Genomic DNA, 26,114 nt, shown 5'->3' on the forward strand with positions numbered 1-26,114 from the left:
AGGACAGTGCATACATTATCAGTTATGTTTTTTGTTTGCATTCCGACTGCAGGTATTGTGGTCTATGCAAACATGACTCCTTGTAAAAAAAGGTGTCAGTTTTGTTGCCAGATAAAAGAGTAAAAAAACAATTATCAAAATATAGTAAGTTAAATATGAATCCATGCTCGACACAAAAAGGCACTGGCATTGTCATTAATGTCCGGATCAAGCCGCGTGGAGTGACTCATGCAGCCAGCTATGGCTGCAGAGTTTGGTAGTACATGTTGTTTACGTAGTTTATTGTGAAAATTCGGTCACAGATCCTATGACCTGCACTGTTTCATTGCTTTTATGGCTTTATTTTGGTGATTTTCGAAAAAAATTTTGGTTTGGCCATGTTTGTTTGTTGTAGTACAGAGTTAGACTGATGGCCTTAATCTAAGTTGTCTTGTGGTTGTTGTTGTTTGACTTGCATCCCACTGGGATTTTTGTACACAGGGTTGGTGTACGGTGATTTTTCTGCAATATTTTGCAGTCTTTTCTTGGATTTTCTGTTTGCACTTAGTCACTTTAAGATGCTTTCTTGTTCATGTTTTTTTGTTTCTTGCGGTTGCACCCGATTCAAGAGCCGAATGGCTCACAGGGCTATACCTAAGAAATGAACTTTGAACTTTGTTTGCATCACAGCCACCGCGGGCCACGTGGAGAAGGAGGAGCGTCGCGGAGCCCCTGGTGGTGGCGGGCACGCGCTACCGAGAACCGCCGCCCGAGACCACCGCCGGTCATCATCCCTTGGACTGGCGACGTTTCACCGACTTCACCTCGCCACCACGACACGCAAGACACCCGCGGCTTGTGGAAGTTGAGGGATGGCCCCGTGGTCGAGGCTAAGCGCAGAGTGGCAGTCAAACGATCGGCAATGCGCCCCGGGAGGACGGCCCAGTCTCTCATTCACCGCGCAGGCGACGTGGTCGTCACGATTCGATATCTAGCGACTCGCTTGTTTCGGCCGTCTCTTTGCTGTTGTTTTCCTTCGTTCTGATCATTAGCCTGCAGCGAATGGAATTAAACAAAGCGGCGTCGTTTCGGGCAATAGTTCTTCTCCATAAGTGCCATCGATGGCCCTTCACACCAGGGTCATTGCCCGTAAAATCGCCTATTGTGTATTTGTCTAACTTTTAAAACGCAGTGTTACTTGTTAGATTTTTGTTATTATCCTGAAGGATGATAATCGATAACAATAGGTACTCGCACACGCAGTACCACGCGCGTAACATCAGAGGAAGAATCGATTAATCAATGAACCGGCATAACCGCCGCATATAGGAAGAATATATGGTAAATAAAATATATACGTACATAGTTACATACAAATATAAAATTATCAAAATTACTGTGATGCCCGTTTACCCCAGGAAAGCCCTCGCTGAGTCTCAAGTCTGGTTTTCAGGAGGGTCCTGCCGAGTTTTTGCAGTAGAAGGCGATGATGTTGTTGCTGCTGCTGTGTGATCCCAATTCAGTAATGTGCGGTGTCATTTTTTTAAACATTGTACGTTTAAAAAGAAAACATAAAAAGCCTATGCAGATGTTGTTAAGCGGACTAATGTTTGTGATATACCTGAAATAAATATGAATGATATATGCAAAACAGCTCCCATCCAGACAACCATTGGCAACAACGGCCTTCCCTTGCAGCGTCACGTGACCATCGCCCAGGTGAGATTGCCGTGTTACACAGGCGAGACGAGTCACGTGGCACACAGGTGAGAGACCACGTGACACATCGGTGAGACAGGTCGCGTGGCACACGTGTGAACACGTCACGCACAGGTGTGACGACATGCCAGGTGAGATCACGTGGCACACAGGTGAGAGACCACGTGGCACACAGGTGAGAGACCACGTGGCACACAGGTGAGAGACCACGTGGCACACAGGTGAGAGACCACGTGGCACACAACGTCAAGGTAGTTGAATGGTGGGCTTGACTGCTTGACCCCCGTTTCACGGGGACCCGATTCCCTGGGACCTCGATTTGACCCCGGAAGTGGACCCCGCACGCCGCGCCGCAACCTTCTTCTCCTTGACGCGCCGGTTCTGGAACCAGATGGTGACCTGTCGGAATATCATCGATTAAAATGTGAGCGTTAATTCTTATCGCATTATGATCACCACACGTCAATCAAGGTGTCATCGTGGTCAAATCCGTTGATGCTACTACTTCTCGCCTACACTGCCGACCCTTGGCCAGATGACCCCACACCCAGCGACCTCGTTCTTTCCCCGTGGTGGCCAGACTCGTGGAGACCACTCCAATGCCTGCCTCTGTAAACCGGCCTCTCTCCCATCCAGCATAACACGTTCCTATTCTTAGGTTTTTTTCGGTAAAGTCACGTAGGTAAAAAATTTAAATCAATAAAAGCAAAATAATTACTTGACACATTTACTTGATACAGCTGTCGTGGCTGTGACGGTTCCACCTGAAGACGGAAGCTTGTGTTGCCTCCGAAACGTCGTGATTTTTATTTTATTTTGCTTTTATTGATTTTATTTTTTTACCTACGTGACTTTACCGAAAAAACCTAAGAATATGAATCCTTGCAGTCACGAAAGCTTCAAATCTAGAAATAACACGTTCCATCCATCACAACCTCCTCCACCTCCTAATTGCATCTGCAACGATACCCTCAAAAAAAGCAAACACTGTCGCAGCAAACTTCAACATAACGCTATCTGACGCGGGAATAATCTGCGGACCCTGAAGCACCAACGGGGACACTCGCCAGAGGTCTCAACCGGGTACCCGATACCCGTACCCTACCCGATACCCGGCTACCCGTACCCGGCCGGGTACGGGTACCCGTTTGCGACCCTGGTGCGGCCGGGTACGGGTACGGGTAGGCCGTGAGTCACTGGTGAGTAACCGTTTGTCACTCATTTCCCAACGTCTTGTCTCTTCTCACAATTCAAGTTCCTAGAATCAACCCACCCACGCCTGCAACATGGCTTCATCCCAGAGGTCGCAATCAGGTGCCCGATACCCGTACCCTACCCGTACCCGGCCGGGTACGGGTAGGGTATGGGTACGGCCGGGTACAGCCGGGTACGGGTACCCGTTTGCGACCCTGGTGCGGCCGGGTACGGGTAAGGAATCAAAACCCGTTTGCGACCTCTGACACTTGCTCCTGGCAGCGTAGCCGCACACGAGTAGCCTCGGGGGCGCTGCCGCAGATTTCTGAATGTGTCACTGCCCAGCTGGCTGCAGCGCGAACCCACCGGCCGCGTGACCACCCCACGCGTGCCTCGAGCAGTTCGGGTTGGGGATGATGACGTTTCTTTTGCGTTTGTTTCTGATTGAACCAATAAAATGTGTCATTGCCTGAAGACCACTCTTATGACGTCACGCGCTCGACTGTTCTCGGCGTCACGTTTTGCGAGCACGGAAACGCGTTGAGTTACCGCACAACGAGATGCGGTCCAAAAATATCCCTTAAAAATTCGATGTTATAAAATCCTTAACTCATCCCGACTCTCGACCATGTGAATATTTTTGGTAATATGGAAACGGAGTTTAGCTACTCCTGCTATAGACCCTGGCCCCTACGGACTATATGAACTATAACACTGGTCAACACACTTTTTCTGGCATTAGGGTGCTGATTTCAAATCTGGCATCAGTTTTTGTCTATCACATCAGGTTTTTGAGATATCAAATATTGCATTTTCAATAAAAACTGCAGAAGAAAAATATTAAATAAATGTGGATATCTACGTAAAATGATATTAAAAACACACTATCCTAAAAATACAGCACCATATTTTAACAATAAAGCAGTCACTGACTCGCAACAACTTGCAATCATAAGTGACAGAGTTAATTTCGGGTAAAATCAATGAAAATGGGGTATGCCGATAGCATAAAAATGAGATGTGATAGAGCAAATCTGAGATCACACTTGGAATCGGCACCCTGAAATTAGTCTAAAACAGCTGCAAAAGTCCAGGCCAGAAAAAAATGCTTTTTTTTTGTTGACCAATGTAATAGGGACTCGGATAAGAAAACTCAACACATTCATCAAAATGAAAAATAAAAAACAGCTGCAAAAGTCCAGGCCAGAAATGTTGTTGTTGTTGTTGACCAGTGATAAACCATCGCCACGACCGGCTGTCAGTCGCCCCTACAGACCGTGGAGCCACTCCGCACCTGCCTCTCCTCGAGCTGGGTGCTGGCCGCCACTCCGCGCCGCCTCTCGCGGCTCACGAAGCGGCTCGCCCCGAACTCCGCCTCGAGCTCCCGCAGCTGCGCCTTGCTGTAGGGGACCCGCCTCTTGCGGGAACGCCGCGGCACGGGGTCCGCGGGGTACGGGAGACCCTCTTCCTGCTGGACCCCCGCGAACAGAGGGAACCCTTCGTCCCCTGAGAATAACGTACGGGAAGGGGCGGGGGGGGAGTCGTTAGGAGGGGAACTACAAACTTGTTAAATTTCGATTAAAGCTTCTTTCGTGACTGCAGGGATTCATCTTCTTGGTTCTTTCGGTAAAGTCACGTAGAATGGAAATAATAAAATAATAAAAATAAAACATAATAGCGCAGTGCGCTAACCACTGCGCCACCGCTCCACCCAACGGGGTTGGATCCTCCACATTACAAACGCGCTGGTCCGTGCGTGCTGGCGAAGGGGGGCACAGGAGTGCAGTACAACAGTGGAGTTGGTTTTCACTGCACTCTGCTGATCATCACCATGCACGACTCCACGTGGGTTCAAGAGGGGGGGGGGTCATAATGGGCGTGTCCAAGACGCGAAGCCGCCGCGATTGAAACCTGGGTTCAAATCCCTCAGCTGGGTCTCTCTGGGGAGGTTAACAATGGCAGTGTCAGGTTCACAATGGACGTGTTTCAAGGTCCTTAACGAACGGGTAAGAGACGCAGATCCGAAACGGCTGAGAACCTAGGTCCAAGCCCTAGTTCTGGGTTCCTCTCTCTCTCAGGAGTCGTGTTCATGATGGCCATGTCAGAGACGCTGAGCCGGCATGGCCGAGGACCTGGGTTCGAAACGTCGTGATCTATTATTTTTCTACCTCCGTGACTTTACCGAAAGAACCAAAGAGTATGATTGGATAGAGTTATCAAGCGTAGCGAGTTGGTCTGAGCGCAGTCACACATGACTTGCATTAGAGACCCACAGATTTACGTAGAAACCCAGACTTAGATAGAGATCCATAGACTTAAACACACCGAGTTGACATGAAACCAAATTCTCAAGTGTAGCGAGTTGATGGTCTAAGTAAATTTGGGTAAAAGTTTCTGGTTATTCCAGCTCTGATGGGGAAACATTAGGGGTTGATTGACAGGCAATGAGCACTCTTCTGCGAAGGACATTTAAGGGAGTGTCCCCATAATGGCCGATAAAGAGGTCCATTGAGATGGAACTTCAAAGGCAGTTCTGTGATCTCATCTTCCGCGGCCCTTTTATGGCCATGGGAGTTCCAAATGGACGCCGATGGCGCATTCGGAATACAATTTGGATCATAAACACCAAGACGAATCTTACAACTGATATTATTCCTCGGGAGATTACTATTTGGGATTAATATTATTATTATTAGAAACTGAAATACCGTTATCATATTCTCAATTATTATTAAAACCCATTGTTTTCACCATGTGTGTTTAAAGCATCTTTTAATCCGGTAGCTGTAAATGCGTGGGTGGGCGTGATCAGATTTGCATAACTTTATTGACACGGGGCACACGTTTGAGGTGCGTCTTATAATCTGGAGGATACGATATTATTATTCCATTTATTGTACGGTGTTTCTATGTTCCCAGTTGGGCCTCTCAAACCAAGTCCAAGCGGGCATCTATCTGCCCTTCTCTGCGCACTCCAATTAGCACGGTTGGCTACGTACGGCGCGAAAGAAGTTCAACACACACACATGTATATATATGACTCTAGAGCTTTAAAAAAAGTGTCATCATCATTTTCCGCTCCACTCGGTCACTTTATTCGTCTAATTAATATACTGGGCCCTGCCGTGGGAACGTGGAATGCCCACAACCGACTCAGAGATGTCAACGGGGTTGAGCGCCATTCCACGCTCGTTTGCGCAGAGCCATTCCACCTTCCCATGGCAGAGCCCAGTCTACTTAGAAACACGCGTTTAGATTATTTGGCTGCGAGACATTTCCACGCGATAAGCCACTTTGTTGAGCTATCATTTGTGATAGCCAGATCGCTTCTGAAAAGGAGCTCTCCATAGCTCAGTGGGCCTTAGCTGGTAAAATTCAAAGTTTAGTTTTAGTTCATTAATTTGGCATGTCAGGGGACCGAGTGGAGTGGACAATGCTGATAAAAGTTAATATTTGTATTTTATCAAGCCGAAACCTTTACGTGACAATGGGCTGTGTCGGGTGAAGGAGGGGTGCACGACACACATTTCTACCTGGACGGCGATCCGACCCTCGATAGTAAATTACGAATCGCGTTGTCGCTTTTCGCTTTTCGCTTTGACACGGGTCAGAAGGCGCGCGAGCACTGGACGAGAGAGGCCGGATCGAGAGCTGAACGAGTGCGCAAAGAAACACGCACAGAGAGAGGGAGAGAGATGCACGTGGTGGGGATTGCAACACGGGAGACAGCAAGAGGGAGAATGAGAATATTTTTGAATAAAAATATGAATAGTAACCACACCGTAACGGTGACGCAGATCCAAAGGATGTGTAACTATCAATATAAGGATCTACATTAAAAATAGATCAGATGCAGCAAAGCCATAATATAAGCAGAAAAGGTTGTTTTTCCTGAATATATTTCATAAAGATACTGTATTTGATTCACTGTTACAAGTTGACGTGTGTGTTATACACAGTATCTGTATCTCTGTGTGTATACATATATGTGTGTGTGTGTGTAGTGGTTAGCACGCTGCGCTACAAATCCGGCAACCCGAGTTCGATTCCCACTCACGACCACCAACAGTGACGATTATCTTAATGGTTCCTGGGCCTTCCCCTAGGTCGACTCAGCCTTAATTGAGTACCTTGTGTGGTATGTAATCATTACCACTAGGGAGTTATGTTTTATTTTTATTATTTTATTACTTCCCTTCTACGTGACTTTACCGAAATAACCAAGAAGACTATGCTGGACCATCAAGTAAACAGTCTGCTCGCATGTAAAGTGTTTTAACATTTTATTTTACGCGTAGGATTTCACTACCAATATTACGATTCGCAATTGGTTTGTTTCGTACGTGTGTAGAACTTATTTTGCATCGTACGTAGCCAACCGTTTAAAATCGGCGGTACGGGGCTAATCGGAGGTCGTGTAAAATAAAGGCGCATCGTTAAAAAGCCTCCTCGACCCGACGCAGCCAATTCGTAAAAGATTGGCCACGCGCATAAAACCGTGGCCAATTTAAATATCGGTTTCAGCACAATCGATGGCGCTCTTGGAGGCATCTCGCAACGTTTAAAAGGGTAACGAAGTTTCGCTGGAGATTACAGCCAGCATCGTCAGGCTGCGAACAGGAGCTCAGATCGCGAGTGAGATTTTATTAATTAGCTGTGTCGGGTGGTGGAGGGTTTATTACACGACATTTATTTTTTTACTACCGCAACCTAACCCAAAATAAAACCAATAACGAATGATTACGTTTTTTTAAGTTTACGTTTGTAATTTTTTTGAGTTTACTGCGCTTTTAATAATGATTGTAATTTTTTGTGGAAATTATATATTTGGGAGTGGACTGGTAACGCACTTCGTAAACACTCCTCATATATACGATACATTCATAGGTTGAACACGTAGACTTTCGCCAAAAATATACGATATATACACACACACGCAATACTGTACTGCAGTATAACAATTGTACAGTACAGAACTTTACTTAAAGTATTGAATGTGTTATCTACTGTAAAGCGATAACTGTGTAGTGACGTGACAGAAGTTCGCGGTTCTATTTCCAACGGCCGCCCTGATTAATACTGCGGTGGTAAGAACTGTAATACTAAACTAGAAACTATTTTCTATTTTACCAGGTAAGAAAGACCCACTTAGCGCCAGATCTATTCTTCAGAAGCGACCTTGCTATCACAAATGACAGCTCAAAGAAGTGGCTTGCCGTGTCGAAATTTATAGCAGCCAAATACTCTAAGCGACCACGTGGAGAGAGACACGCAAACTCCACTTACACAGGCGTCAGGGCCTGGATCTAGCCAACGACCTCCTGGTAGGATGGGGATGGTTTCGTTTTATGTGTATGAATCTTGACTTCAAGTTTTCGTGACTGCAGGAATTAATATTACTTGGGTCTTTCGGTAAAGTCACGTAGATAGGTTCAAAGAAAATAACAAAAAACTACGACGTTTCGACCGCAACACAAGTGGTCGTCATCAGGATAGGGGGGGGACGTCGTAGTTGTTATTTTCTTTGAACCTATCTACGTGACTTTATGTGTATGTCTTTGGTTGATGTTTACCTTTCTGTAATTTGTTTGTTGTCGTAACGTTCTTACCCGCCGCAACTGGACATCTGTGAAACGGAGCTTGACAGCTCATGGGATTACTCCACTATAAATATTCAGATTTTGTATACCGGGCGAGGGAGTTAACATCTCGCCACCGATACAATATCGACACGGTAGTGCAGTATTATCCATGCAGCGGCACGTGTTTAAGCCGGCACGCGCGCTGCGCAAGGAACTTGTGTCGTGGTTGCCGGGACACGAGGTGAGCGGTAGGGCGAGCGGCTCACAATCAAATACGCCACCCCGCCAAGGTCGATAAAATACGTGAATGCATTGTGGGTGAGAAATCAGCAGCGGTCGTCAAACCGAGATACTCGCTCCCTGCCATAGGAATGTGGAATTTCCACGACTGGCCGTGCATGGAGTTGTGAACAGAAACGGAGCACACATTGTGGGTTGCCGATGGGCGCACGTACAGGTTGTGTGTGTGTGTGTACCTGTGGTGAAGGCGGCCTTCCACAGGTGAGACGGCTGAGCGCGCTCCCTGTACCCACCACACACCTGGGCCGACCAGGTACCCGGCGCGTACATAGCCCAGGGCGGTAGCTGTCGGGCAGGAGTGGTGCCGATCTGCGGATGCTGCTGCGGCTGCTGTTGCACCTGATGAGGATGTTGTTGTTGTTCGGACACAACATCCACATCAAACCCCATGTATCCGCGTGGTTGAACCGCCTGGACATCCGCACATCTGCTCAGTGCTCCGTCCTGCTGTTGATGCTGATGATTCTGATGACTTTGATGAGCTATATAGCAGCTGCACATGTGACCCGCAATGCAGCGCCTTCCTGGCGAGCTCGGGGTAGGGGCCTCGGCGAACGGGGACGTCCAGGGGTTGCGACTGGGGTCAGGAACTCCCTGATCGTGCTCGCCGAGCCTCCGCGACTCGTCCCAGAGGACGCCACCAACACCACAGCCGCCACCGCCAGAGCCGTGCAGGAACATCGTCTCCAGCGGACGGAGGAGCAACTCCCCCCGTGTAGACCCGCGTGCTAATGCGCGTTTGCAACTTATATACACGCGTGGAAATCGTGGACAGCGTTTACGCAGAACCTGGGAGGGAGGGGAGCGTGTGGACACAGCAGCCCCCGGTATACACCGAGGTACACGTGGGTGCACCTGTGCACATTCGCGTACGCACGCCCGCGTACACCTGGATCCCACAGGTATAAGTGCGGGAGGGGGAGGGGGGGAATGGAAGGTGGCAAGTGGCCAACGTGAACCCTGGGCGACCCGATGTACACACGTGGACACAGAAGCCACACGGACACGCGCGTGTACACCTGTGCGCGCGCGTCGTGCCGGTGGTCACGTGGTGCCGGGCGCGCGTGCGTGCGAGCGCGTGCGTGCCTATCGCAGCGCCGCTTCATATCGGCGCGAGCCGCCGACGCACCGCGTCCCCATTGGCTCCGCGCCGCCACGTGACGATGCGGGGGGGGGCGCGGGGGGTGTTGTGGGGGATACCCCCCCCTCCTCAAACTCAGCCCCCACCCCAACCGCCCACTTCGATGATGAAATTCGTGGATTTGGAGAAGCCGCGGAGTTGGAGTTTAAGGGGTTGGATCTCGGACAGTGGTTCATCTTTTAAAGCGAAATCTCGCAGCACTCACATCTCCTTGGACGCGTCCGTCAGTCCCTCCAGCAAGCAAACCTTTAAGTGGTGCACACACTACAGGATGTAATTCAATTTAGATTTAAATCTTTCGTGACTGCAGGGATTCATCTTCTTGGTTCTTTCGGTAAAGTCACGTATAATACAATAATAATAAAAAAGCATAATTTTTTATTTTATTATGTTTTATTTTCATTATTTTATTATTTCCCATCTACGTGACTTTCCCGAAAGAATCAGGAAGAGGATGTAATTCATAATAAAGGTTATTGGGTTAGATCGCGCAAGTATAAATGTGTCGTTTCGCCGGTAATTACATCCAGCATCATCGGGCGACCGGCGAAACGTCGCAGTCAAATTGTAAATGTTGTGGATTTACTCTGCAACACACCGGCGGGCTGAGGTCGTAACTAATTAGCGTTTGTTTACGTGACAAATCCCTTACTAATTGGCTGTGTCGGGTGGTGGAGGGTTACGACACATTTATACTTACGCGATCTAACCAAAGCACCTTTATCGTGAATAATATTGGTCGCGAAAGCCTATGTATGTAATATTTCGCCGTGTTATACAACGTAACAACAACAACACGGGTCTTTAACTGCCTGGTAGATTTGCGCAAGTGACCGTGGTGGTGTAACGGGGCAAGCGCACCGCACTCTCCACCCAGCTTCTCACTTCTCTCCGTCGCCTCTCGTCTCGCCCAGCGGTTCACACACAAATACGCAGAGAAGCGGGCGCCCCACACGGTGGCTACTCGATCCCCAGACCTCCTCTGAGACGCACTGGCCAGGGGTGGAAGAGTAGGCCAAACGCACCATAGATGGGGTGTTATCTCGAGCTCTGTCTTGCCGAGGCGCCTATCGGCCGACAGTGGCGCGAGCGAGCAATTGCAGGGCTGCGCCTTTAATCGGAATTGCCTTCCAGGATGGTCTACACAAGTTTGCGAGTCCGTGAGTCTGATTAAAAATATTAAATAATGGAAAATGATCAGTGGAACATAAATACAGCCACACACAAATATACAGCGACATAATATATACGGAGACGTACAGACACGCACAAATACGCTTATATGTATGACAATGTGCCTATGTGTACACACAAATGTGTGTTTGTTTGTGTACATAAATGTGTCTGTGTAACACACGTACTGTGTGTGTACACGAAGACACATAAAGGCAACTATACCACAACTACCGCTCCGCAGACACACACACACCTGTACCTACGCGTAAACAGACACTTGTGTACCTGTTTACTCACACGCGCGTGTCTATATGTACACACACAGTCTATGTTTACACACAACGTATGTGTACACGTGCACGTGTTTGCACACGTGTTTGCTTACACTTTACATCTGTGTGTACACAACAACAACAACCGCCATTCACCACTAAGTGGCGGTGACATCACCACGACGCTTGTGCCAGGCCATGTGCACCTTGAGGCCACGTGAAGTGTCGAACGCCCGCTGGCAAGAGGTCACGGGGCAGACCCAGCAGGTGCCACGGGTCGACTGACTGAGATGACCGAGAGGACTGGCTGATGCACCACCTGTGCCCCCTACTGTGCCAACTTGCTGTGCTTTAGCCACCCGGCGCCCCGATCGTTGTTGTGAGCGTCGCTCCTCCACCCTCCGTTGTTGCTGGAGGGCGACTGCCTCCAACTGCCCAGTAGCGTCCTTCACGAGCCTCCTCCACCGAGGCCGATCTTGACACCGCTGGTACCAGTCATCGGCAAGTCCACTCAGCTCCACGTCCTCCTGTACCACATCACTCCATCTCTTCTCTAGCCCGTGCCGCGCCCGTTTAGCCTCCTCGATCCGGCCGAACAAAAGCTGTTTAGGCATGCGGTGGCTGGGCATGCGGGCTACATGACCCAGGCAACGCAGCCTTGCCCGCCGGAGGAGCTCACCGATGGGACTTTGTCCAGATCTTTCAAGGATGTGTGTGTACAGAGACACACACGAGCATCCATTCCTTTAATCAGACCAGACCGCAGCGCGGTGCGTGTGACGGCGTCGACGTGGGGAGCGGTGGCGCAGCGGTTAGCGCACTGCGCTACGAACCCGGCCACCCGAGTTCGATTCCCGCTCAATAACAGTGGCGAATATCTGAACCGGTCCTGGGGCCTCCCCTAGGTCGACTCCGCTTCAACTGAGTAGCATGGAAACCCAGTGCGGTGTATAAGCATCGCCATTGGGGAGACAAAGGCGGGCGGGCGCGGTTCTGGGTTACCCACCCGTAACAGCACTTGCCCCAACAGTCTGTTAAAGGCTACACACGGGGGGGGGGCACCTTTGTCTTTTGTTCGTGACCGTGACGTCAGCGCGTGGCGATGTCTGCTCACGTCTGACGCCCCGGAGTGGGAAGTCGTCGCCGTGCGTCGATTCGCAGCCGCTGGAGGCCGCTATTCGGGCACAGAGCCAGACAGGGGGGGAGGGGGGGGCGTAAATCAGCGGGCGGCGAGATTCCTCACCTGCCACAGGTGAGTAGCGCTCAGCCGACACCGCCCCCACCTGCTTGCCGAGCCGCTGCCTCGACCCCAACGCGACCTCACCGCGTGTCTCTCTCTCTTTCTTTTTTTACGATCAGTGGAAACAAGAAGATGCTCGGTGTAGTCGGCACTTTGCTTCGTTCATCATTTCGTATTTTTTTTTTACTTTGCTTTATGTAACCCCCACCTCTCGTTCACTCTCTCGTTCACTCTCTCGCTCACTCTCTCGCTCACTCTCTCGCTCACTCTCTCGCTCACTCTCTCGCTCACTCTCTCGCTCACTCTCTCGCTCACTCTCTCGCTCACTCTCTCGCTCACTCTCTCGCTCACTCTCTCGCTCACTCTCTCGTTCTGCACGCAGCCCTTCTCGCAGTCCGACGGCCTCCGACGGGTAGCTCATATCAGCATGCAGAGCTCCCCGTCATCTGCCACTCTCTCTCTCTCTCGCGAGCTCTCCCCAGCAGGGCTTCATCCAGCAGCGGGTTGATCGTCTTTGAGTGTCACATCGTGCCAGTCGACAGCCCCATTGGCACTGCGGGTGCTACACACACCGTGCGTATGTTGAACTTCTTTCGCGCCGTACAACGGCCAATCGTGCTCGTCGGCAGGTGCCCGGTTCACCGAGTGTGACGTTAAAGACCCCGTGACATCGTTGCGTGCCGAAGGTAGGGTACACATTTGCCCAACGCGAAATATTTAATGGGGACTAAGCGTGGCGATCTTCACCCCCCTCCTAGCAGACGAACGCCACAAATGCGACTCGCCCCGGTCCCTCGAGTTCCTACCTGGTTACACAAAATCAACTTGAAACGTGAACAGTTGTAATTTTCATATTGATATATTACCCCCCCCCATCCCACTCCCCCGCCCTTGCCATAGGAATGTGGAATTTCCACCGCCGAAGGTAATGACCGCCGCCCCACCCAAACTCGTTTGATCAGAAAGACGATTGACATTTTTATAGCAGAAAGCACTCAAGAGCCGTCTTCCTTCTCTCTTGTAAACCGAGAGGCTATGATCAGCCGCCAATGGGTCACTCATTCATGGCTAGACTCATTCATGGACCCATTAAAGCGTTAATTAAATTGGTATTGCATAACCCAATAGCATATTATCATCCTGTGTTCAATAATCCATTCGACGGCTCATTAATTCATTTAAAAACATGTCAAACAATACGAGTGGTTTCTTAATTATGTAATTAATTTGGTCAGTAATGTATCAATTCGGTTATTGGATCATTCACTCGGTCACTAAATGAGCAATAAACAGTCTGGCATTTAATGTATTCATTAATCGATATATTATTAAAACAATAATTTCTAATGTTATGCGTTCATTCGCGTATCCCGTCAATGACCGCCGGCACAACGGGGGGCGGGTGGGGGCGGGTGGGGGCGGGTGGGGGCTGGTGGGGGCTGGTGGGGGCGGGTGGGGGCTGGTGGGGGCGGGTGGGGTCGGGTGGGGGCTGTTGGGGGCTGGTGGGGGCGGGTGGGGGCTGGTGGGGGCGGGTGGGGGCGGGTGGGGGCGGGTGGGGGCTGGTGGGGGCGAGTGGGGGCGGGTGGGGGCTGGTGGGGGCGGGTGGGGGCGGGTGGGGGCGGGTGGGGGCTGGTGGGGGCGAACCCCGTGGGCAGCCCCCTCGAGGGCCATGGGGCCCGGGGTTGAACCTGGGTGGGCCGGGCTGTGAAGGGAGCGAGGAGGCGGCGCCGGCGGGGCCGAGAGACCGGACGCGGAGGTTCCGACGAGGAAGTTCCTCAGCGTGGGCAGTCTCCCTACGGGTGAGTGAGTAGTTGAGTGATTGAGCGAGTAAGTGGGTGAGTGGGCGAGCGAAATGAGTGGTTGTGGCGAGCGGTGGCGCATCGGTTAGCGCGCCGCGCTACACACCCGGCGACTCGAGTTAAATTCCCGCTCACGGCCACACCATTGATCAATTACACTGGTCACACTTTTTCTGGCATAAGGTATTCCAACGGGTTTAATGTAATTTTGGGGTGCCGATTCCAAATCTGGCATCAGTTTTTTTCTATCACATCAGGTTTTTGAGATATAAAATATTGAATTTTCAATAAAAAACTGCAGAAGAAAAATATTAAATAAATGTGGATATCTACATAAAATGCTATTATAAACACACCATCCTAAAAATACAGCACCATATTTTAACACTAAAGCAGTCACTGACTCGCAACAACTTGCAATCATAAGTGACAGTTAATTTTGGGTAAAATCAATGAAAATGGGGTATGCAGATAGCATAAAAATGAGATGTGATAGAGAAAATCTGAGATCAGATTTGGAATCAGCACCCTGAAATTAGTCTAAAGTCCAGGCCAGAAAAAAATGTTTTTTTGTTGACCAGTGTTATCTGACCGGTCCTGGACCTCCCTTCGGGCGCAACATCGCCACTGGGGAGACAAAGGCGACCGGGCGTGGTGCTGGATAGCCACCACCTCGTGTGCCGTGCTCGCTAGCAGCACTTGCCCCCAAATAATCCATCAAGGCTACACGAGGGAAACGAAGTCCTGTGCGAGTGAACGAGTTAATACACCGAGTGAGCGAGTCGGTGAGTGAAATTTAAAAAAATGTAATCGATTGAATGACAGTGATTGGCTGAGAAGAACGAGTCGGAGAGTATTCAAGTCCGTGAGCAGGCGAGGGACTTGGTGCGTCACAGATTGAGCGATTGAGTCCATGGACACGAGAGAGCGAATCAATGAACGGATGAATAGATTAGCGGCGACATCAAACGCGGAGGGGGGGGGGACTTCTATAGATCCGTGGCGCCGAGCAGCCATCGCCTGGTCACGCGCCGTTAATTGCCTCGTCAAATGCCAGGTGTAATGGTCACGTGTCATTCCCAGAGGTAATTGGGTCGAGGTCGTGGGTGTGCGACTCTCACGGCTCTCACGCCAGAGGTCTGACGCGCGCGGTGGTGGGGGGGAAGCGAATATTGGAAAGAGTCCACAGACAAAAATCCTCGGAAACCTCCTCCCCCCTCGCTCCCCTCGCGGCACAGGCGAGGCGCGCCTGGCAGTGCGGTCCTTTCGCGGATTTCGTCGACATCGTCTCACGCCTCTGGGAGATGATTCAATGGGGGAACTCCCCAAGCTGCCTCTCCCACTCTTCGTCACCCCCCCCCGCTCCTCCCTCCCTCCTCATCATCATCTCGAGTCCTCCGCGGCTCCCCCGTGTCCTCTCCGGGCGATGCAGCCGCCCACGGAGGTAGGCGCCACTGCGCACGTCTAGAAGTCTACGCAAGTCGATGGCTCTCTCTGCGGTTTATGAGTCAATGTGTAGCACTGGCGGGTGTCCGGGCGAAGGACATCGGCTCGTTCAACCCGATTTAATTCGGGTTAAACCCGGTTTAACATCGCGGAGCGCCTGAAACCAAGATTCGAAAATGGGTTTTCTCATCTGCACCGGTCACAAAGCGATGCGCGATGCTTCTGATGATGGTGATGTTCAACGTTAAACGAGGGTTATGAGGATTCGTGATGGTTATAATCATGATGGTAAACGTTAAGTGATTATTTAGGGAGAGAGGCGAGTTGAAGAAGATTACGAAGGAAAGGTGGCGAGGGGGTGAAGGACATGATAGGAGGATGGAAAAAACGAGAAAGGGAGATATGTAAAGAGATACGAGCGAGGAGCTGTCGGGAGTGAATATAAACAGAGATATATTATTGGTTCTTTCGGTAAAGTCACGTAGAAGGGAAACAATAAAAGAATAAAAAATATAAAACAATATTTTATTGTTTCCCTTCTACGCGACTTTACCGAAAGAACCAAGCAGAGAGAGAGAGATGTTACAAAGATGACACGATGGGGAGGCTGAAGGTGAGAGAGAAGCGAGCAGGCGAGCCGAGACTGGAGCGAGAGACACCGAGGGAGGGATGAGAGGGTGGGTGGGTGGGTGTGAGAGTTGTCGGGGGGGACCGCGGAGTTGATTTACGAGAGACCCGATGTTCCCGTCCACAGATCTGTCCCTTTTGTTTTTGTTTCCAAACGCAATTCCCCCCCACCCGCCCCCCCGCGTCGCTTTTCCTCCAATCGCTTCATCTTTACGAGCCTCATTGTCTCATCGGGCCGGCTCTTCCCACCGCTCCGAGGGCTCTCGCTCTCCTCTCGCCTCCCCGTTTCCTTTTATTTTAAACAAATATCGGGGGCGGCGAGCGGTGGCGCAGTGGTGGGCGCACTACTCTGCACTGGGAACTCTGCGACCGGGAGGTTCGATTTCCGGAGAGCGTGCGAGGTGGCCGCGGCTTAGAAACGCCATCATCCAGCAGTGGATGTACCACGGACGATGGGTGTTTCGGTGATGGCATCGTTCAGGCACAGGAACACGACACATCCTAGACACTGGTCATGCAGTTTGGATATAAACATTAATTTCAAGCTCCCCAAACAAGTACGCAATTTGCTAATTATATAGCAGGCGTAATATTAATTTGCAAGCCTGTTTATCCACTGCTAATGACGGCCTTCCCGTATCGGTCACGGAGGTCGTTTGACCATACTTCACCAATGCGGGTTGGTGGGGTGGGAGATCGGTTCCGGCTCCGACATCACGCGCGTCACTCTCGTTGGCCGTGGCCGGGGATCGAACTCGGGCAGCTGGACTCGGAGCGCAGAACGCGAATTGCTGTGCAAACTGTTCACACCCTCCGCCAATAGAGATTCATAAAGTCAAAAACACGGGCATTTAAATGTGTATAAAAGTCGGCGACGTTTCGGACAATGGCCCTTTACAGAAAACGATTTACGCTCTATGAAGCGCCTTTGCTAAAACAAACTCTCCTAATATAATTTACCATAAAGAAGAACGCGTTATTGACGAAGACGTTGAGTGTTTGTGCTGTTGCACCATTGTCATAGCTGTAATGGATTCAAGGTTTACCATCACTGCCAGCTCTAACCTAATATCCTGTACACACAAAGCACACGCAGATTACACCCCCGACTCAATTACCATTTCCGAAAGGCGAGCCACCGTGGTGAACATTCATTGCGAGTCGTTACATCGACCTCTTTATCCAAATCGGGACAGAGCTTCGGAAAACATACAAATAATATCACCCCGAGGGGGGCAGTGGTTGATGAGAACCGGGAGAAACATTTGTTCGATACATTAATCCCTGGCCATGACTACAACTAGCGGAAGAATGTCAGACGATTTGCCCGATGAACTTTACGAGCCTTCTTACCAAGCAGTTCGTGACAAATCTGGTTTGGCCACCACGAATCGGCGGCATCTCCCAGCCAGCCAACCGCCTCGAACGCGCCCCATCTCGTCCCGATCGCGGTAGCCAAGCAAGGAGACTGAATACTACACCTTTTACTTTACCAGGTAAAGCCCATGAGTCATAAGAGCTCTTTTCCCAGGGGACATGTCCATACACAATAGCTCATCGCAGTTTGCCGATATCATCATGGGAATTTAGTAGCAGCCAAATAAGCGCACGAGACTCAATGTGGGGCGGGGGGAGGGCGGTCCGGAGCATCCGGAGAAAAATTCTCGCGACTACGTGGAGAGAGAATACGTGGACTCAAAATATACAACAGGCATCGTCAGGGGCCGGGATCGAACCCACGACCTTCCTGCATGCGATCATCCTCGCAGTCCAAAACCAGTCTATAGCAGCGAGTTAGAAATGAAGGGCTGCGGCTAACGCAGGCGGTGCAGGTTTTGTCGTAGTGGAGTAGGGAAACGAGAATTCCTGCCCGACGCCCGGGCACTGCCCTGCCTCGTCCCTACGAGGGGGAGGGGAGATGGAGAAAGCCGACCCCTCGAGGTCCGCTCCCCACGCCGCCCGCGGTCACGGCTGTGCCACGGCGCTGAGAAATCTCACAAGTCTCGCCTCGTATCTCCACCCGGACCTGCGCGGCCCGAGGCGCCTGAACGTAGCGTTCATCCGCGGGCAGTCGGGGGGTGAGATGCGAGAGCCACGTTGATCCGTACGCTACCCACACTTCGCAGTCCCAGTCGTTCCTTTATTAACTCGTGGGAAGATATATTCGGAAGCGCGTGGCTTGTATTCACTCCCATCGCCACTAAACCAGACACACGCACCCTCTAATCACCAGCAGGCTGACTGTGAAGGGCGAGTGAGTGCACCTGGTGGTGATGACGTTATGGGCTTGTCCCCGTTGATTTTTAGTTTTATTTGTATGTGTTTGGGTGATTGTTTTACCTTTCTATCATGTTTTTTTATTGTTTATTGTTGTAACGTTCTTATCCGCCCCTACTGGACGCCTGTGAAAAAGATCTTGATGGCACACCGGATTCCTCCAGGACAAATACATATTCTGATTCTGATATTCTGATGATACTGAACGTGTGATTGCACTTGCGCGGATGTGATGAGTGGGTTTACGTGAGTGTGAGTGAGCGCACCTGTGGGGTACGATGTGTGAGTGTGTGAGTACATGTGGTGGGGGGTGATGAATTCCCAAATTATTGGCTTGAACCGTCGGCACCGCGCTAATTACTAACACTACTTAATTGGCATTGCGGTCCGAGAGACGACGAGGGTTTCCAAAATAGTTTCGTAAATAAATGTTACAAATACTAAATAAGAAAAACATTAACATAAGTATTGTATGAAATATAAGTATTACCTGTCCGCTTAAAATTGGGTTCGACAATCGATTAGATGGATTTAAAATTATAATGATTTGATAACATGTAATTAAAGATCATGACAAATGTAACGTAATGTTTGTATGTCTTTGTGCCGTGCTGGCCTCCATAGGTCCTCGCTAACAGCACTTGCCCTAAACGTATATTACGGATATACGTGAAATCTTTGTCTTTGTATATATAAAATATATTAAAGCAGATTAAATCCCCATGTGTGTTTTTTAATGAAACCAGATGCAGTGAATGAGACTTGTGGGGTTGTGACGAAGACATCTGATTTCAATGGCACCAGAATATCTTGGCGTCAGTGCCTGGTGATTCAACGCCCTGGATGCAAGGGTTGGTGGATCACGCAGAGATCTGTGTGAAACTCCCAAACACGCCGAGGTGTTGCGATGTGGCCAGGAGATGCAGTACAGCAGGTGGGTTCGTGAACCCATCTTTGCGGATCTTTGAGCGTTTGGACCTCATAGCCCAGGTGAGCTCCCGTGTCTGGTTTTCTCCCGGACGAAGAGCTGAAGCAACTCATCCAAAAAAAGTCTTGACACACAGCAGTGCTCCTTTTCTGGGTAAATAAGGAGCATTAATTGAGTGGTGTACTGGGGCGGCCCCAGGCTCGCTGCTGCCAGCAACTGGCGCCCGAGGCGAACCACGCACCGGGCGAACCACCCCCAAACCCCAAGGGCAGATCTCGGCTGAGGTTTATGGTAAACCGGGAAACATTAGGGCTCCTATTTTCCGTTTAATGTTTTTTTAAGCGTAATTATTTTTTTAAACGGAGGCATAATTATTCGGTTTGTTCGTCCGTCTCTCCAACGAATACATTCTCAGAAAATGCTGAGAAATTAATTGTACAGTAATTCATATTCACTTTGTACGCGCACGGGAATTGACATATTGAAAGCTTCGTTATTTCATTTTTTAAATTTGTGTTTTGAGTTCGCCGATACGGTTCAAGACTTTACGGTGGATAATGTAGCTGCCTCTTGAGTGGCTGGAGACGGCGGTTCGATGTGTTTTATGTAAACAAGCACCAAGTTAATTGTACTCTCAGTCTGAACATGTCTGCCCGAACCGACTTATGTGACGCAATGTTTTATTTCACATTGATTTATGATCGTGCGATATTTTCGATTTCTCATGCAACGTTGTGGTTGTTTTTGCGCTGATTTCTATTTGCTGAATTGCTGTACTTCATTGTATTCGTTCTTTGCTTTTGACATTTCAGTGACCCAGATCACTCTTGCAAATTAAACCTCTCCTGGTCTCTTGAGTTCTCACCTGGGTGAGATTATTACACAACGCGACATTGACGCACGTATCGTGAGATTAAGGATATAAATCACATTAATCGATCAACCGTCACGGTCTCTATTAGCTTCATTTTGTATATTAATACGATCATCATCCAGCAGTGGATTGGCCAAAGTCCGGTGACGCTTTCACTCGGACAGCGCCTCCACGTGGCCACCACGTGGGTGGTACTGCCACGAAACTCAAGAAACGCACCGCACGGGAGGGGGGCGGGGCGTAACAGGGAGAGACGCGTCACGTGTTCGACATTTGTAGCCAATGAGCGCGAGAGATACTGCCGCGTTGGCGTTCGTCGCTGATTGGGGGAAGGGCGTGTGCACGTGGGCGCGCGTTTCGACCAACGAGAGCAACGTTTGGAAGTCCCCGCGTTACCGTCTTCTGCTCGCCGCCGGTAATGGCCGCGCCCACGGGTGACACGGGAGCCAAGGGGACCTAGAGATCAAGGGGATTCAGGGAACCAAGGGGATTCAGGGATCAAGGGGAACCAAGAGGACCTGGGGCTCAAGGGGAGCTAGAGATCAAGGGGAACCAAGGGGATTCAGGGATCAAGGGGACACGGGAGCCAAGGGGACCTAGGGATCAAGGGGAACCAAGGGGATTCAGAGATCAAGGGGACCTAGAGATCAATGGGACCTGGGGCTCAAGGGGAACCAAGGGGATTCACAGGGATCAAGGGGAGCTAGGGATGAAGGGGATTAATCGGACTTGGGTACCAAGGGGACCCAGGGGATCAAGGGGATTCAGGGATCAAGGGGACTCAGGGGTTAAAGGGGACGCGGGAACCAAGCGGATAAATCGGATTTGGGTACCAAGGGGAACTAACCTATGAGACATAGGGTCTAAGAGAGTCTTACGGGTTATAGGAACTACGAAGTGGAGTCGGCAACCAAGGGGATCCAGACTTAGGAGACGGAGCTGCCTAAGGGGACCTCGAGGGTCCAGGGAGCAAGGGGATCAGTGTCTGGGGGGGGGGGGGAGATGATCAAGCGATTGACCCCAGGTCTGTTGCGCAGACCCGGGTCCCCGTACTCGGTGGACAGAGCAACTATGGGGACCAAGGTAGACCAGGAGCGCCAAGGGGACCCGGCGCTCGAACGAGAATAGGCGCGAAGACCAAACAGGGGAACTCGGGATCGAGGTGTCCCAGGTGCCAAAGAGAACCGAGCCGATGCGCTCCAGGGATCTAGAGGACTCGTCCAACATGAACCACAGTCTAGAGGGGCCCCATCGAGCACCGCTCAGCAGCCAGGCTGATGAACTAGCGAAACGCGGTGGACCAAGACCACGACCCACTGCTACTGCTGCCGCTTGAGTCCCCTGGATGGGGACTGGGGCTCGGGACCCCCGTGACCAATTGACCTCTACCCCCTTTCCGTGTTCCCCCCGCAGGTCTCAAGATCTCTGTTCGCCATGTTCCCCTGCGCCAATATCATGACTGCGTCTGCGCTGGTGAGTGGTGGTGGAGTGGAGGGAATTGGTGTTTGTGTGTGTGGAACAGTATTTTGCACTCCGCGTTTGTGCCGCTTAATACGTGTGTGTGTGTGGTTCTCAATGCTCATACTCATGGTTACGATTTTGTACTTTCCGTGGATTGTATAGCGCATGGTTTAGTGGTGTTGGGTAATTGTGGGTAGTACTTGTTATTAGGATCCGTAGGAACTAATACTCATGCATGCAACTCGATAATTGTGCACGTTACTTGTTCTTGTTTCTGTTTGCCCAATGTCATTAGTGGAGTTGATTTACTGTGGAAAAACCTCGCTGAGTTTCAAGACTCGGGTCCCCTTTGCTTCATGTTCATGCATGGTCCTCAATTCTTGGTATTTACTTACGGTACTTGGGGACGTGATGCAAGGGCACTTAAGCGGTGGATTGGTCATCAACGATGGAGAGATCTCCCCAAGCAGTCACCATCACTTGACGGTCTCGCGTTGCAAAATTCCGTCGCTCCATCTCCGCCGTGTCGTTTCTTCCTCCCCTCGCAGGTCCGGAGCGGCGTTCGCCTCTCGCTGGCGCGGCCGCTCTCCGCGTACGCCCTGGGCCGCCCCGAGAGCCGTGCCCTCGTGACTGCACCGTCCGCCACGGGGAAGGTGGAGACGGCGCGCCGCGACTTCCAGACTAGCGCCGTCTCTCGTGACATCGACACGGCCGCCAAGTTCATCGGCGCCGGCGCCGCCACGGTCGGCGTGGCTGGGTCGGGCGCGGGTATCGGCACGGTGTTCGGAAGCCTCATCATCGGCTATGCCAGGCAAGGAGGAGGGTGTAGTGTGGGCTCGCATAATGCGCATGCATAATGTGCGTTGATTCATTAACCCCCCCAACTTCGCGCAAGAAGAGCACACAAGTATTGTCATCACATCTACTATGCCTCTTTAAGGAACGAAACAGGTGGACTTCTCCACAAATCTGGCTGTTGCCTGATGAAGCTAGTTGGAATTACTGGCGAAACGTCATGCTCAGATTTTAAATGTTGTGGCTTGACTGGACTAGTAACGAATTGGCATGTTCTGTTACGTGACAAACCTTACTAGTTGGATGTGTCAGGTGGTGGCGGGTTTAACGACATATTTATTTATGCTATCCCAAAAAACCTGTATTATTAGGGTGACATTGTTCATCTCCAGTGTAAATGAATATTGCTTCTGCCCTTGATTCTTAACAGAATTCTCAAGTGTAGTAAGTTGTTAATCTCAGTCTCGTCATAATCAGAATATTTATTTGTGCCGGAGAAATCCGATGAGCTATAAGGCTCGTTCGCAGATGTCCGCCAGTAGTTTAACAGATGATCCAACAATGACTGCAATTTGAATGTCATCGTAACAGCGTAAAAGGGTAGGACAAATATCCTCGAGAGGGGCTCTCAAGTCCGCATGTCGCACACAAACTCCCTCTAGTGGCGGCCCTTCCACAAGACTTTGCATGCACACGCAATTGCAGGGCTGCACATTTTACCTGCACCATCATCATGCTGCTCATTGTTTATCTACACGTTTAGCTTTTACAACTTGTTTGTATAACCTCCCCCCTACCCCCCAGACACTAGGTAATCCAAATCGTAGAACTCTTATCGCATTTATCTAGTACCTTTGCACCAAAGTTTGGCAATCGATCATGTGATGGAGCGATATCGATTATGTGATGGAGCAATATCGACCATGTGATGGAGCGATATCGATCATGTGATGGAGCGATATCGATCATGTGATGGAGCGATACCGGTCGCGTCTCTGTGCCAGGAACCCGTCTCTCAAGCAGCAGCTCTTCTCCTACGCCATCCTGGGCTTCGCGCTGTCCGAGGCCATGGGGCTCTTCTGCCTCATGGTGGCCTTCCTCATCCTCTTCGCCATGTGAAGACCCTGGGGCCCCACAACCCCCCGGTCCCCGTGCGACGTTCGTCATTGGTGCTCCCCTCACGGCTGCTGCGGGGGGGTCGTGACCTTTCGACAGTTCCAGGGGTCCTCGCGACTCCGATGTTTGGGGTTTTGGTTTCACCGCCCACAGCCCCCCCGCTTGTGTAGTGATGTCCGTCGCCGTCGTGGGGGTGTGTCCAGCAGTTTGTAAGATATGCGCCTCCGTAAAGGTCCCACTAATAAAATACAATTCAAAAAATGTGCATTTGATACTGAGTGTGTCCTTGAAGTAAAATGGAGGCATGTTGCGTGTCGTGGGTTTAATCGCGATTGTCGACTATGTGCGGCGCGTGTTGCATTTGCGAAGGAGATGGAGCGACGAGATCGGCTCGTATGCAGGAAATGTGGATTTCTGCATCGAAGACAAATGCTCATTAATAGATTTGGGCAAAGAGCAGAATGTAGCAGGATCCTCCTGTAAACAAGCCTTGAGACTCAGAATCAGAATATACTGCAGGAGAAGAAATCCTTTGAGCTATAAAGCACTTTTTCACATGTCCAGTAGGTGCAGCTCAACGTTACCACGATACAGAAACATAATAGGAGTGCAAAGTATAGGAAAGGTAAATACAAATATATACAAATAAAACGTTTTATCTTACCAGGTAAGGTCCATTAATCTGTAAGCTTTATCAGAAGCGATCTGACCACAAATGACAGCTCAACAAAGTGGATTATCGGCCAGGCTTTCGTGGGTACATGACGACATTGCTGCTAATAGGGTTGGTTAAAGCACATCGTGAGACTGATGGTGGAGCGGCAGCCAAAGGGGAACGCAGGCCCGTGAGGACATCGGAGACGAGGGGTGAGATCGACCCGCGTGGCAGGAGCCACGTGGGTCATCCTGGGATGGAGAGGTGCCGACGGCTTGCGGATTCTTCATCCAGCAGTGGATCACGGCTGCTGATGATGAGTGTAATGTGCGTTCTAAATGTGTGCACGCATTCCAAAGATAATTTCCATCGGCTTCTAAAATATCGCGCGCGTCTATTTAATCCGTGACTAATTGACAGCTCGGTTCAATTAGGTTTATCTGCTGTATATTGAACTTCCTTTGCACCGTACGTAGCCAACCGTGATAATCGAAGGTGTGGGGGAAGGACGACAGCTTGTGATGTACGGCGAATGTGTTTGGAAACCCTTTGACCCAATGATCCGGCATATCCTCTCTCCCGTTCGCAAGATCGTACCATCGGATAGGCGTGTGCCATGTTTGGGGGGAGTGGTGGCAGGAGCGTTGAATCTCGAAAGGTTTAGCACGGTTGGCTACGTACGGTGCGAAAGAAGTCCAATATACATAGACTGGTCCGGGCTGTCAGGTGAGCGGAGTGACGCCTCTTCTATATGGCGGGCTGCCCCACTGGTTTGTGGTAAAGAGAGCGATCGCAAATATGGGAAAAGTGTATTGTGGTTATTTTGTAGCAACACCAGTGTGGTGAAGTATGGTCAACCCCCATATGATCGAGCTGGTAGGAACGTTGGGTTGCTCGGTCAATGGCCAGGGTCAACGGCGGCGTGGTGTATTCCGCAAATATGCCCGACTGTGAGGGCGGGCACAAGCCGGCGTGAGTAGGTTAAACGTTGAGTTTTATAAGGGCACCACGGGGTTACCAGCCCCTCCCCACCCAGCCCCACCCACCACCCAGCCCCACCCTCCCCACCCAGCCCCTGCCCATCCAGCCCCTCCCTGCACGACGGACGGACACAATAATCACGTCTACATTTTTGGTAATGGCTCTCCCAATCCTTCGCTGCTGTCGGGGAGGCAACAACAATGTAACGTACATTGCGGTGGCGCTCGAAACGAAACAAAAAAATTGTCATTGATCTGACCCAGACGTGACCTTAAGAAGGGCCACTGGCCGAAACGTCGCCTATTATACATACCAATATATGTAGTAATGTATATATATCTATGAATGTTAGGGACCGTCCATAAATGACGTCGCGCGATTTTGGACGATTTTTGACCCCCCACCCCTCGTCACACGGCGTCACAAAAAGTCAGACCCCCCCTTAAATATGACGTCACAAAGCTCTGCCCCCCCCCCCCCCCCCAAAAACATATCTCCATTTTGAAAATAAAACATGCTTCAAATCGCTTTAAACTATTGTCATTGTAGTGC

At 50.4% G+C, this 26,114-nt stretch overlaps 2 protein-coding genes across 3 annotated transcripts; one reads left to right on the top strand and one right to left on the bottom strand.

Moving 5' to 3' along the window:
* Nucleotides 1-1,639: 1,639 nt before the first annotated feature.
* Nucleotides 1,640-9,880, bottom strand: LOC144724771 (uncharacterized). The gene is given in 4 exon segments (XM_078604158.1): nucleotides 1,640-2,097; nucleotides 4,187-4,398; nucleotides 8,951-9,692; nucleotides 9,695-9,880. Coding segments are annotated over 4 exon segments (1,251 nt in total). The 3' UTR covers nucleotides 1,640-1,986.
* A 5,933-nt stretch (nucleotides 9,881-15,813) lies between these two features.
* LOC144724689 (ATP synthase F(0) complex subunit C3, mitochondrial-like) lies at nucleotides 15,814-24,201 on the top strand. Of its 2 annotated transcripts, none has more exons than XM_078604011.1 (4): nucleotides 15,814-15,846; nucleotides 21,968-22,027; nucleotides 22,564-22,826; nucleotides 23,815-24,201. In XM_078604011.1, the coding sequence occupies exons 1-4, from the start codon at nucleotides 15,829-15,831 to the stop codon at nucleotides 23,927-23,929; spliced, it is 456 nt and encodes a 151-aa protein (XP_078460137.1). In that variant the 5' UTR covers nucleotides 15,814-15,828; the 3' UTR covers nucleotides 23,930-24,201. The 2 variants fall into 2 exon arrangements, with proteins under 2 accessions (XP_078460137.1, XP_078460138.1); XM_078604012.1 differs by lacking the exon at nucleotides 15,814-15,846 and adding an exon at nucleotides 20,828-20,969 and having other exon boundaries at nucleotides 23,815-24,200.
* Nucleotides 24,202-26,114: the final 1,913 nt, after the last annotated feature.

Source organism: Lampetra planeri, chromosome 21 (genome assembly GCF_965212315.1).
Source record: "Lampetra planeri chromosome 21, kcLamPlan1.2.h2, whole genome shotgun sequence".
In the NCBI taxonomy this organism is placed as follows: Eukaryota; Metazoa; Chordata; class Hyperoartia; order Petromyzontiformes; family Petromyzontidae; genus Lampetra; species Lampetra planeri.

What these genes read in the sequence shown, in the direction of transcription:
- LOC144724689 (XM_078604011.1), top strand. An exon ending in TCATGACTGCGTCTGCGCTG is followed by an intron (nt 22,028 to 22,563) that starts GTGAGTGGTGGT and finishes CTCCCCTCGCAG; the next exon opens with GTCCGGAGCGGCGTTCGCCT. An exon ending in CTCATCATCGGCTATGCCAG is followed by an intron (nt 22,827 to 23,814) that starts GCAAGGAGGAGG and finishes TCTCTGTGCCAG; the next exon opens with GAACCCGTCTCTCAAGCAGC.